Source organism: Centruroides sculpturatus, unplaced genomic scaffold (assembly GCF_000671375.1).
Source record: "Centruroides sculpturatus isolate CEXI.00-Female unplaced genomic scaffold, Cexi_2.0 scaffold8, whole genome shotgun sequence".
NCBI lineage: Eukaryota > Metazoa > Arthropoda > Arachnida > Scorpiones > Buthidae > Centruroides > Centruroides sculpturatus.
In genome coordinates, this window is record NW_019384535.1 from 401499 (window position 1) to 414572 (window position 13074).

Here is a 13074-nt window from a genome sequence, read left to right on the forward strand (position 1 = left end):
ATGGTAAATAAGGGAATAATCGAGGCAGTAGATGAACCTGCAGAATGGTGTGCTCCAATGGTTTTGGTTCCGAAGAAATCAGGCGAAATAAGAATTTGCGTCAATCTATCTAAATTGAATGAGAACATTGAGAGAGAATACTTTCCAATGGTGTCGGTCGACTATACACTCAGCCAATTTCATAACGCAAAAATCTTTAGTATTATTGATGCTAATGCAGGGTTTTGGCAGATTGCATTGGATTCTGAATCATCTTACTTGACGACATTTATAACACCCTTTGGGAGGTTTTAGATTTAAACGGTTGCCGTTTGGAATTAAGTCGACGCCTGAAATATTTCAGAAACGAATACGTGAAACAATACAAGAGGGCCCTGGAATTGTAGGACTAATGGATGAATTCGTGATATTTGGGGCCACAGAAGAAGAACATGATAAACGTCTGCATGATGTTCTTCGTACACTTCAAAGTGCAGGATGGACTTTAAATGCTGAAAAATGTCAGTTCAGAACGAAAGAAGTCAAGTTTGTCGGACANAACAATAAAATTAGCTAAGTTTTGTATACCTCTGAAAGAGAAATTTTCACAAATTTTGCTTAACAAATTATAAAGTTTCAATGTAAAAGTTATTGAACGATTTTGAATAAAGAATATTCTCCATAGATTACTCTCATCAGAAAAAATATTTAATGCTTTAGTTAGGATTGACAGTTCCTTCTGTCAATAGATATTTTCTGCTTTTGAATGTCAGTTCAAAATCTATGTGTTAGAACACTTTTTAAATTTACATAAATTTTATGTATTTAGTACCATAATAGATTACTCTCATCAGAAAAATATTTTTAATACTTTAGTTAGGATTGACAGTTCTTTCTGTCAATAGACATTTTCTGCTTTTGAATGTCAGTTCAAAATCTATNCACAGAGCTGAAAAGATTTTTGGGCATGAGTGGATTCCTAAACAAATTCATACCAAGGATGGCTGATGTTGCAAACTCTCTGTACGAACTGTTAAAGAGCAACGTAGAATGGTTATGGGGGCCAGCATAGAAAACATCGTTCCAAGAGATTAAAAATCAGCTATGTCAAACTTCGGACCACAAAGAGCTGATACCAATTTTCATGTCGAAGGCTTTGGACAGTCTAACTCCAAGACTACAACGGATGAAGCTACGAATGATGAGATACGATGATATCATCGTGTACAAACAGGGAAAGCAGCTTATAATTGCAGATGCATTTTCCTGTAGCCCCATACCCGAACAGAGAAATGAAGAATTGACCGAGGAGATTGAGGCTTACGTTCAAAATATTATCGACACCCTTCCTGCATCTGAAAAACGGTTATCGGAAATCGTGTATTTACAAGAGAGAGATCCAATTTGCAAAACGTTGATGAGATACTGCGAAGAAGGTTGGCCGAAGAAAAACGAAATACCCGAGAAAATACGACGATATTGGAAGCAGAAAAACTCAATTACTTTCCAAAATAAGATTCTGTTTAAAGATGCCATGATTATTCTTCCAGAAAAGCTTCTGGAGAAATATTGAACAGGTTACATGAAGGCCATCTTGGAATAACAAAGTGTCGAGCCCGAGCTCGAGAGTCTGTTTGGTGGCCAGGCTTATCGGAGAACATTGAGAAATTGATATCGAACTGCTCAAAATGCATCCAATACCAAGAATATCATAAAGAGCCTCTTATCCCAAGCGAATTTCCTGAGAGACCTTGGCGAATTGTAGGGGTAGATCTTCTAAAACTAAAAAGCCATTGGTATCTCATAATGGCTGACTACTTTTCAATATATTTTGAAGTTGCCAGATTGGAGGAATTGTCGTCGTCGTCAGTAATTAACCACATGAAATCAATTTTCGCAACACATGGAATTGCAGAGGTTGTACGAAGTGACAATGGCACCCAATTTTCCCAGGTTGTCGACTCGGAATACCGTAAATTTGCAGAAAAGTATAAATTTTCAAGTATAACTTCTAGTCCAAGATACCCTCAAAGCAATGGATTCATTGAATCAACGGTCAAAAATTTCAAAAGTCATTACTTGAAATCTGAGTCACAGGATCATTATTTGATGCTTCTAGCAATGAGATCTACACCATTAGAGAATGGCTATAGTCCGGCAGAACTGCTAATGAGACGAAGATTGAGAACACCCCTGCCATCAAATAATTAACAATTGATACCTCGTTTGATTGATTTCGCTTCAGTAAGAAAGAAGGAAAAGGGGTAGGTAGATAAACAGAAAATCTATTTTGATCGACGCCACGGTGTAAAAACTTTTCCACGTTTTAAGATAAGACAGCCAGTCTGGGTGTCAGATATGCGAACATATGGAAAAGTGACGGAGGCTCACCATAGTCCACGACCTTACATTATCGAAACTCCGAGAGGAACGTTCCGCAGAAACAGAATACATTTACACCCATCGTCTATTCACCAGACAGTCTCCCAGGAAGACGAACCGCAGATCATCGATGAGGAGAAATCGACAGGATCATCCAACCAGAATACTCCCGAGGAAAAAACTCCCAGGTCAGAAAATGGAACAGGATCCGGGAATAGGGAACTTTATGAACCAACGCTAGAAATCAAACAAAACTCTCCACCGGATGAAGAGGACCTTCCTAAAACTTGTAGTGAAAGACCTATACGAATCATAAAACGGTATCTGGATTACCAGCAGTAAAAGAAAAGGGGGAGATGTAATATATGTTGATGATTTAAACAAACGAAATGTAATCGAGTAGGTGCCGAGGTGGGGGACAGAAAGGGAGGAGAGTAGCTCGAAGGAATCAGCTGGATGTAGAAGGTTTAGTTGTATTAATAAAGAGTTATTCGTACCATATTATCTGGTCAGTTGATTCGTTTATAATACAAGGTTCGCCATTGAATTCGAATTATTTTTAATAAACATTCTAGTCTAAGCCCTTCAAAAATTATATATAGATAAATATATATATTTCCTAACATATATACTGTATATGGTATATTAGGAAGGCTCCTCCAAATGGTAGCAGAATAAGGGAGTCGCGAGTCACAAAAGTTTGGGAAACAAACGCCTTATTGAAACAAGACTAAAAAAACCCTTTTTTCCTATAACAATGAGTCCAAATGTGTATTTCTAATGTTTTATGAAGTGGAATTGATGGCGATCTTTTTCTTGTTCCAAAAACCACGAATGGAATCAGCCACGCTCAGGATTACCGGTAACAGAATCATAGCGTTAAAAAGGGCAAAAATCATAACCAAGAAGATTACCTTGGAAAATACGACGAACGTATAAGAAGGTCCAAATACGAAAACTACTACACACAGTATTGTCGACAGACATCCCTGCACTATGGGGTATCCCACTGCGTACAGCGAAAGTCTAATCTTTTTTTCGGGAGATTCGTCTGGACAACAATTGTAAGCGTATGCCACGTGAGACGAAAAGTCGATGCAAATTCCCGCACTCATCGTTAAAAGCGTGACCGATATCATGTCCAAGTTAACTTTCCAAGGAATCATGAATCCTACGGATTCCACCATGATGCACACCAAATTCAACATGACACAAAGAGCGTAAGAAATATTCTGTATCAACGCTAGGAATATCAGACACACCACGCCCATGGCAATTCCTATGTTTTGCAGAAAGAGGGTGGGCATATTCAAGTGTTGTTCGTAAATTACGAAGCAAGCATTGTATGCAAATACTCGATACTTGCTATGATCTGCGGTCGCACGCAAATTTTCCAGCATAATTTTTTCGTCGTTTCCACTTCTGACTCCTTTTGACGTCACAAAACATCTGGAAGCAACGATTTGGTTTCGCTCGCTGTTCCACGCAATGTCTTTCCGGAAATAAGAGAATGGTTTAAGTCTCAAAAATACTAGTTTCAGTCCTTCTACGAATCCTCGAGAATCGCTGGTGTTAAAATCTTTTATCAAGTAGTTTATTTTCTTATCGCGAATGAAGGAAAGATATTTTCTTATCCAACACATTGTGAGTTTTCTTCCACTAATGTAAGGAGAGCTCTCGAACGTTTGTAGAATGTTCTCTACTTCTTCTTGTACGTTAGAATTAGAATAATCAAGAGACTGATTAAAAACGACTTGTATCGAGTGAGGATAGTCTGTGAAATATCGGTAATGTACTTTAAAGAACTTCGTGATGTAAGAGGAAGACGGTAACGCGTCCAGTACTTCTATTCCTTCTTTCATGTGTTTCATATTGTAAATGCTTCCGGCAACACCACACGCAAATATTATCACTACCAAAATTTTTATTACTTTCTTACCGAGAAGTGTTCCCAACCGTTCGGAGAGGAATTTCATGGCACCATCACTATTATTCGATCGTGCCCTGTCTGTTTCGGTTTCAGATTGTTCATTTTCTGAAAAGAAAACAAAGTAATACGAATAATTATTGAAATGATTCGAGTAATTTATCATAGAAAACATTTCTCATAAATAAGTTGCGAGTTTCCTCCTATGTATTACTATTTACAGTCAAGTTTTATTTTCGCTTTGATACACCATAGCATTTTAGAAGTTAGTACGATGTTGGCCTCGCTGTTTCACTCAAAATGGTCGTTAGACGAGGTCACCGCCTCTAGGTCTAATTTGTTATGGAGATGTCACTTTAAGTTTTGATTTGGTATTTTAGCTTTTCTCGGGCGTGTTTGTTTTCATAGGGAATGTAATCTCACGCTGTACTGCATTAGCAATAAAACGTATAAATAAATATTTCGAAAAGTAGGCGACGTGTCACTGACATTGAAACCTTGATTGTTTGTGGTAGATTTAAGATGGCAGTTTGACGGAATCTATTCGATTTTTATTTTTTGAACACAATCACGCACTAGTGTGAATGCAAAGAAGATATTTACTTACCGTCATCTTTTCGTTTGACAGGATAACAGAGAAGGCCATTAAGACGATGTTTTTCTCTGTAACCGTCGAGTGCCAAAAGAGCTCCGAAGAAGAAGATTTGGTAGATGAAGTCCATCAAGATAGACAGAGAGCTGTAAATGCAGGCGATACGAACAACTCTGTAAGACGATGCGATTCCTATACAGAAGCAAGACAAGTTGGTCAAAGAAGTGATGGTGATGGACACTCCCGCTTCCGAAAAAGTTTGGCTCGTTCGCTCTTTCACGCTGTCTTCTTCGTTTGTTCGTCTCCAAGCGGCCAACAGGACGAAGGAATCGTCTAAGCCGATGCCTATAAAAATCAGTAAGTGTGAATTTCTAAAATAATTTTAACGACAGAAACAATGTCAATATACATAAAGTTCAAATGTTGTATAGGTTTCTCAGGAAACTTGTTTTTCACAAGACAAACGGTGTTTACGCAATTGACATTTATAACCGATAAAATGTTTTAATTGTTGCGTTTCGTATTATTTACTTAAACTTTTAAAATAAAAACGGAATTGATAGTGTCTTGATTTTTTTCAAAGTTCGAAAAAGAATGGTATTGATGACATTCAACAAACAGTCCCGGCAGGGAAGAAATAACCAATTCATCAATATGCTGAAAACGTTTTAATAAATTATCTCAGCAGTTTAAGATGTATTTGAAGTGGGTATTGAAGACACCGAGAATACTTAAGATTTTCATAGGCTTTTTGGAAAATTAAAATTAAATTTTAATAGTAAATAACGATATTCATTTATTTATTATTTATAAGACAAGAGGCAGAGAACAGTGAAATAAAATAACATTGCTAAAACTCCGGTTGTTTACGACTATTCTATAAAAGTATAAAATTATATAATATTTATATTATTATTGACGATTTGTGAAATTCCATACACGAGATGTGTAATTTTATAACAATGTTTAGTGTAACAGGTGTCATAATACTGTAAAATAGAATTTAGGGTATATAGATTAAAATCACAATCGAAAAGGGGGGGAGAATATCCCGAATTGCACCGGATGAGATGTAAAAGAGTTTAGCCCAACGAAAGATATTGCAAGTTTACACGTCTGAATATTACTCTACATGGCAAAATATTAACGTTTTTGTTCCTGCGGCACTACAGGGTCTTTTAGTATGCCCGTTACGGGTTTGGCCCGGCTCACAATGAGTCCGGATATATTGGGCGATGAGAGACTGGCCCGGCACATCAGGACCAAAAATCTCTGGGGGGTCTTTTCTAGTCGTCCGGTTTCGATCCCGGGTCCTCCATAGCGATAGGCTGCCACTTTCCGGACGTTGTTATTCGCTGCTGCCAGATATTTTTACGTTTGTAGCATTGATTTAAGGGTGTATTGAAAATGTTCTATCGACGTATAAAACGTTACTCACCAGTCACGAGGAAAGCCACAACGATGTTAGTATCGAAGTAGTCTATTCCGCAGTGTAGTAGCAGACCAAAAGCCGCTGCGGTGGCCAAGGAGGGACTGCAGAGTCCGGCTATCCCCACCCACGGTTTACTGCCGATGGAGTCGAATGTCGCACAACTTACCATCGAAAAGAGAATCATTACGGCTACGGCAATAAAGAAGAGTTTCAGGCTCAATTCTGTGTTTCTGGAGGATTGGACGTCCATCCCGCGAAAAGTGAAGACGTCAACGTCGACGTGGTCAAAATCCACTCGGGTCAAGGCACGGCGGAATGCTTCGTCCCATTTTAAAGCCATCCGAATTTTTCTATCCGTTCCGTAATCCATGAAGTAAAGGAGGCGAACGGCTCTAAAATCGAGCACGAACCCGCTCCCGTTGATCGACACACCTCCTAAACCGAGGATGGGGGATGTGGCTCCGAAATTGCTTTCTTCTTTCGGATACCTTTAATAAGAAAATCGTAATCGTTAGTAGGGTTATTTCTACAGATTTACGTTATTCTTACGCCAATCTTATCTAAATATATAAAATTGCTTGTCCTGACTAGGGATTGTATACCGGTTTACCGATTTACCGGTTAACCGATAAATTTACAAAAAAACATTCGGTAAACTTACCGGTAAATTTTTAAAATTTANACTCCCCACAAAAATGCAAGAATTACAAAATTCTATTGATTGTTATATAAATTTTATTATGATTACATTATTATTACAAAATTTATAGCAATTTCTCGATGTCTAGTCACTTTCCATCCGCCATTTATATAATTTAGAAATTTCAAATATGAGCATCATTGTATATGAACTAGGGATTGTATACCGGTTTACCGATTTACCGGTTAACCGATAAATTGACAAAAAAACATTCGGTAAACTTACCGGTAAATTCGGTAAATGAAAAATTCATACTAAAAATTTTTATGTAGAAAATATTGTGTTTATAGATATTTAAAAGGGCTAAAGGAACATTGAAAAAAAAACAGATAAGTGTAAGCAAAAACATTCGGTAAACTTACCGGTAAATTTCAAAAATTTACCGGTAATTCTGTAAATGAAAAATTCATACTAAAAATTTTTATGTAGAAAATATTGCGTTTATAGATATTTAAAAGGGCTAAAGGAACATTGAAAAAAAAACAGATAAGTGTAAGCAACAACATACCTAATTATTAATTTTATGTGAGATATTTTTTGTTTAATTTTAATTTAAACTTTCTTGGGTATGAGAGGCACCGTAAATTGTACAGAAAGCTCTAGTTAGCATATGTGATTTGTGCTCTGCCGTTTTTTGAGATTTTTAAAGGTTTAAAATCTTTACAATCAACGTTTTTCTTAAAGAGTAAGTAAATATCTCTTTTTTTAATATTTAAAAATAATAATACGTAAATATTTCATGTATTTTTAAAATTAATAGCAATTTTGAATACACCACATTATGACAGGACATTAATGCAATACAGTAGTACCCCGAACTTACGCCATAGGTGGGAACGAGCGATAACCGCGTAAGTCGAATTCACGTAAGTCGGAGTATAATTTCGTATATAAATACATACAAATAATTTTTAATTGGGGCCGGAGACTAAAGAAAACAATAATTTAGAAAAAAATGTTTAATAAAATCTTAGATAATACATATGCATAACAAATTATATTATTATATAATTTTTCATCTTTACTCGATTATCACACCATAAATTTAACATTGTTTCCATCTCAGCACACTAAGAAGGAATTTTTAGAAATACTCCCGCGGGGGGTGAGGGAGAGCATTAAGTCTTAACCGGAAGAACGGCTTCTACTGTATTAATTTACATGCGATTTTTTGTTACGTTTAGTCTTCATTAAGTACTTAAGTGTATTAAATTAATAACATTTCAGACATTGTTATAAATATTTTTATCTATTTCGATTTTAAATTCGAATTTGTTATTACATATTGGTTCGATTATAGAACGATTGTAAACGTTCCAGAAAATTGATCAAATTGAAAATAGTTCGTTTGATTCTTAGCAATTTTCGTCATTCTCGGTGGTAGGTGTTATATAACAATTACTATGGTTGTTGAAATACTGAATATAAATGGGGTTCGCTTGCAAAACCTCCGCGGGCGAAGTCGCGGGTAACAGCTAGTGTTATATATAAGAATTAATTTCGATTCATGCCGCTATAAGCTGGCCGGTGGCAGGATACTCACGGCACCCGACCCACAATTTTTAATTAAAGGTATTTGCACCCACCAACGTCATCTTTGGAAACAGAGTATTGCCCATTGTCTGACCATCCCTGGTCACGCACGTGCTTCTTGCCCGAACAGCCAGAAAACGAAAATAACGTGATTCGAAATAAGAAAATGCAGTTTCATCACTTTACATTCTACTGCTGGTTGTTCCTGTTGATAATTTTCATCGTGCGTTTAAATATACTGCGTAAGATGACGAGAAGATTGTTGAAATTGCTTGGCTAACAATTTCTATTCAAATTATTTCTTAAAATGACGTATTAAATGCATATACTTGACTAATAAATGCACATATTTAACGAGTACATTCAGTAGTCTCGTGGGACCGGCAATTGTTACCCAGCCGATTTTTTAAACGAAAAGATAATTTCAATATTACAACAGATCTTTAATATAGGTACTATAATTCTATTTCTTACATTTCTTACAGAATATAGATGTTTGCTATTTCATTGTATACAATCCGTTACAAAAATATTGAGCCGCTGATACCTGTATCTGTAACTCAGTTTACTCTCCCGCCTTTTGTATATAACAGAGAGTACAAAAGTACTAGTACAGTAGAGCCTCGGTTATCCGACTCAATTGGGGACTGGGGTTGGTCGGATAATTGAAAAGTCGGATAACCGAAAAGTATGAAAAAATACATTATTAGTGTAGTATATTATTATATCCCATGTAATTAGTATATTAGTATATCGCTATTAACCTACTTCGCGTTGAATTTTCATCGATGTTAAGCCTAACAAAAATTTTTTAAAATAATAATCGTCGCTATTGTATCGTTAAAAATTAGAAAATTAAGCCTCGTTTAAATACTGGCTCCCTTTCATGGTCGAATGAGTGTTGCCAGCTAAACCACGTAAAAATAATATTAAAGTAGCCAAGACATAGTCAAATATTTTAGCGCCACATCACTAGCGGACATTTGAAATTTGCCGACTAGGACGGTCGGTTAACCGATGTGATGGTAAATCGGGGGTCGGATAATCGAGGCTCTACTGTATATCGATCGACTAGGAAATGACACGCCGAAATGTTTACATTTTTGGACTCGGGGTGCTTTAAAAAGTCGCGAAATGCAAAATTAGAGGTTTTTCCTCGTATGTACGGTATGTGTGTGTATGGGGAGGAATAATTTTGTTTATCCATTTTGCGGCTTTAATAACTCATGTAAGTTTTGTCGAAAATTTCTAAAATTCTGCAGCGAAATTGATGCTATTAAATTTTGGTAGTTAAAAGTCGAGGGGGTCGTGTAGCCTATCTCCTGTGGGATCGGGCTTGATGAAAATTTTACTTGGTATTAGCATTTATAACCTGTTACAAAACTCATTTCCCCTCTCAAATTAAACTTTTTGTTATTTTATAATAAGTGTTGAAAGGGTCGAGGTCATCCCGTGGTCTGCCAATCGCCCCATCAGACTGAGAATAAGGAAACAGAAACCACGGTATTTAATTTAACCTATTTCGGTTAAAATAAATTAAATTAAATTTCTTGTTTTTCATTAGAAGTAACTTCTACTGCTTATTTTCCAGAAGAAAATAAGTGATAAAAAAGTTTAATAGATTTACGTTTAAATTATTAGGACTCGCTCATACATACGAGGCCTTGCACAAATTAAAAAATATATTGCTTTTAATAATAAACTTATTAACTATTAATTAAATATTTATTTTACCAACAAATATTGTATTTATAAATCTGTAAAAGATTAATCTAATTTCAGAAAAAAGTTTTAATTTTATAAACAGAAGTATGAGGCTCAATTTCTTTCGTAAGAAACTGTAAATAAGTATAAATTACAAAGGTGTATTTACTTAAGAGAAAAATAAACATACCTGAGAGTAAGCTTTTCAGGATTTTTCATTTTGTTTTTCACCAAAGAAATGAAATTTTCTTGGCATTGGTTACGATCGTTCTTCAGGCAGACGTGACGATAACTGAAGAACTTGTTTTTCCAAAAGAAACTGACGTTTCGAACGATGGCGTCAATTCGAACTAATTCATCTATGGACGCCTGGTTCATCATCGAACCGTTGTTTTTGGCCGAAACAATGACAGTGGCTATATGTTTGTAACTGCTGCTTCTGAGTAAACCGTCTTTGTTCGTGTCCTTTCTAGAGAACAAGAGTTCCACGGATTCCTTCTCTCTTTTGGCTCTTCCGTCGATTGAACTATAGACGTACTCGACGTCTCTGGTTATGGACAAATTGAGAAATCCACTTCCCAAAATTAAGGAGACGAATAAGACGGCCGCAACGCACAGTTGAGGATGTCCACCGACGAAATAACCGATTCGAGAAAAGTGGAACGACAAAAAACCGTCCACCAGAGATTTCTTCATTCTTTTTCTAAAGAAAACAACAGCCGCAATTAGTTTAATACTTATCCTGGTCGTTTCTGTTGTTGTTATACAGATATTTCTAATCTAGCACTAAGTTCACCCGAAATATTTAGCATAACAATAGAATATATAATTTCTTTGAGTAATTATCAATATATAGAATATATAATTTCTTTGAGTAATTATCATATAGTGTTTTTTAATTAATACAAAGTTGATGCAATTGATTTGTAATATCTTCCTCAATAAACAATAGAACAATTTACGAACGCATAGAGAAAAAAAAGCATTTTAAACTATAGCAAAGAAAAAGCTATAAAGTAGAAAAAAGTTTAAAAAAATACTTTAAACATTATAACTATAAATATATTATTAAAAAAACAATGCCGTATTAGAAATTGCTAAACGAGGCTTACGTAACCAACTAAGTCCAGTTACGTAGCCCGGAATTAATAAGACACGGCACCTAACAACTGCCTGTAGTGTATTAAGTTGTATTTATTTGCTTCTTTATTTTCTTTATTTATTCGCAATTTAACTGGAATTATTGTGCTAGGTACAAATAGTAGTATCTTAAACTGATAGGAAATCTTAAGTATATGACGCAATAGGCCCGGAGTAACTGACAGAAGTCGTGTGAAACGTTGTCTTCATTATTGTCGACTAAAACCGGTATTCAATTGGCAAATAATTCGCCGAAATTTTTAAGTTCCATTCAATTAATTAATTAAAAAACCAAATTTATTTGAGAATTCTAGAAGACAGAAATGTTTATTGTGGTTGTTTGCTAGATCAGAACGAGTTTTTCAATCTTCGACTTGAACCGATGCCAAGAAGACAATCATCTTGCCAATCGAAGGGAAAATATAAAATTTAGTCATTTAATAAAACTTTTTCTGTAGGGTTGAGGCGAAAGTTAAATCAAATATTGTAAAGACAAAGTAAAAATATTAAAATTTCTGTTCATTCCTGTACATTTTATCTATTCGCATTCGTCTTCTGTTAACAGAAGTATTACCGGAAATTTAAATTAGAAAAATTATTCATCGCAAATGTCTGTTTAAAACACCAATAAGGAAAACATTACTGTCACTTATTAAAATTACATCCAAGAGAAAGAGAAAGAATGACTCGCGCGAATAAATTAGAAACGTTCTCGTATTAAATTCTGAATATATTTGTTTCTTAAGTAATAAATTTAAAATTAATTAATAGTCTAAAATAAATAAATTATAATTAACAAGTAAACAATCGCAGATAATCGCGTAAAATATGGTTAAGAAAATCGCCATTTTCTAGCATAATCGAATTCAGTTTCTTTTCTTAAACACTTTATAAAATGCATCAACGAGTTACTTTCCCAGCAACGTTTAATGGCATTATCTGTTACGATATTTTATTATTAAAAATTTTTATATTTGTAAATATGATAAAATGGCAAAAAGCTTAATTTTGAGGATATGGATGCCATTTTACTCGTGATTACGTCGGACCCTACTAGAGATACGCACGACCTCTTCTATCTTCTCACTTCATCGACCTTTAATTATTAAAATTTAATAGCATCGATCCCACTAATAAACAAACTTCCCTAAGAAATTACAGAAATTTTCAACAAAAAGCACGGGAGTTATAAAGCTTCAACAGTGCCTTAACTAGGTAGATGCATCCGGTGCACCCGTACAGGACCCACTTGGAAGGGGAGCCAAAATATATTAGTTTTATTATTTTTCCAAACGTAATTAATTAAGGGGCCTAGATGCAAATTTTTGTACAGGGCATCGAATGGCTAATTACGGTATTGACCTTCAAACAGGATGAATAAAATAGTGCCTCCCTCACACATTAACATCCGCACATACAAAAACATCCGAATATTTTTTGCATTTCTTGATTTTTCAAGATTTCCTAAGTCCAAAAATTTTTTAGGGAGTCAGATTTTTACCGATGGCGATATTTTCCTTTGTTATAGCCTATATAACAGCCGGGAAAGTAAAAACGATATGTGCGATAAAAATTTTCTTTATTGATGAGACTAACTGTTTAAATCTCTCGATTACTTCTTGGTATACGAGGCGCAATCTTGTATAAGATGATACAGTAAAAATCCGAGAGATTAATTATGCTGC

The 13074-nt window shown here is 35.2% G+C and overlaps 1 protein-coding gene and 1 pseudogene across 1 annotated transcript; one reads left to right on the forward strand and one right to left on the reverse strand.

Annotated features, from left to right (window-relative positions):
- Nucleotides 1-2703, forward strand: part of LOC111623216 — a 12469-nt pseudogene extending 9766 nt beyond the window's left edge.
- A 443-nt stretch (nt 2704-3146) lies between these two features.
- Nucleotides 3147-6496, reverse strand: LOC111623217 (patched domain-containing protein 3-like). Its single transcript, XM_023365716.1, has 3 exons — nt 6319-6496; nt 4896-5225; nt 3147-4396 (listed from the first exon to the last, which is right to left on the reverse strand). Exons 1-3 carry the CDS (start codon nt 6494-6496, stop codon nt 3147-3149), a joined length of 1758 nt encoding a protein of 585 aa, XP_023221484.1.
- Nucleotides 6497-13074: the final 6578 nt, after the last annotated feature.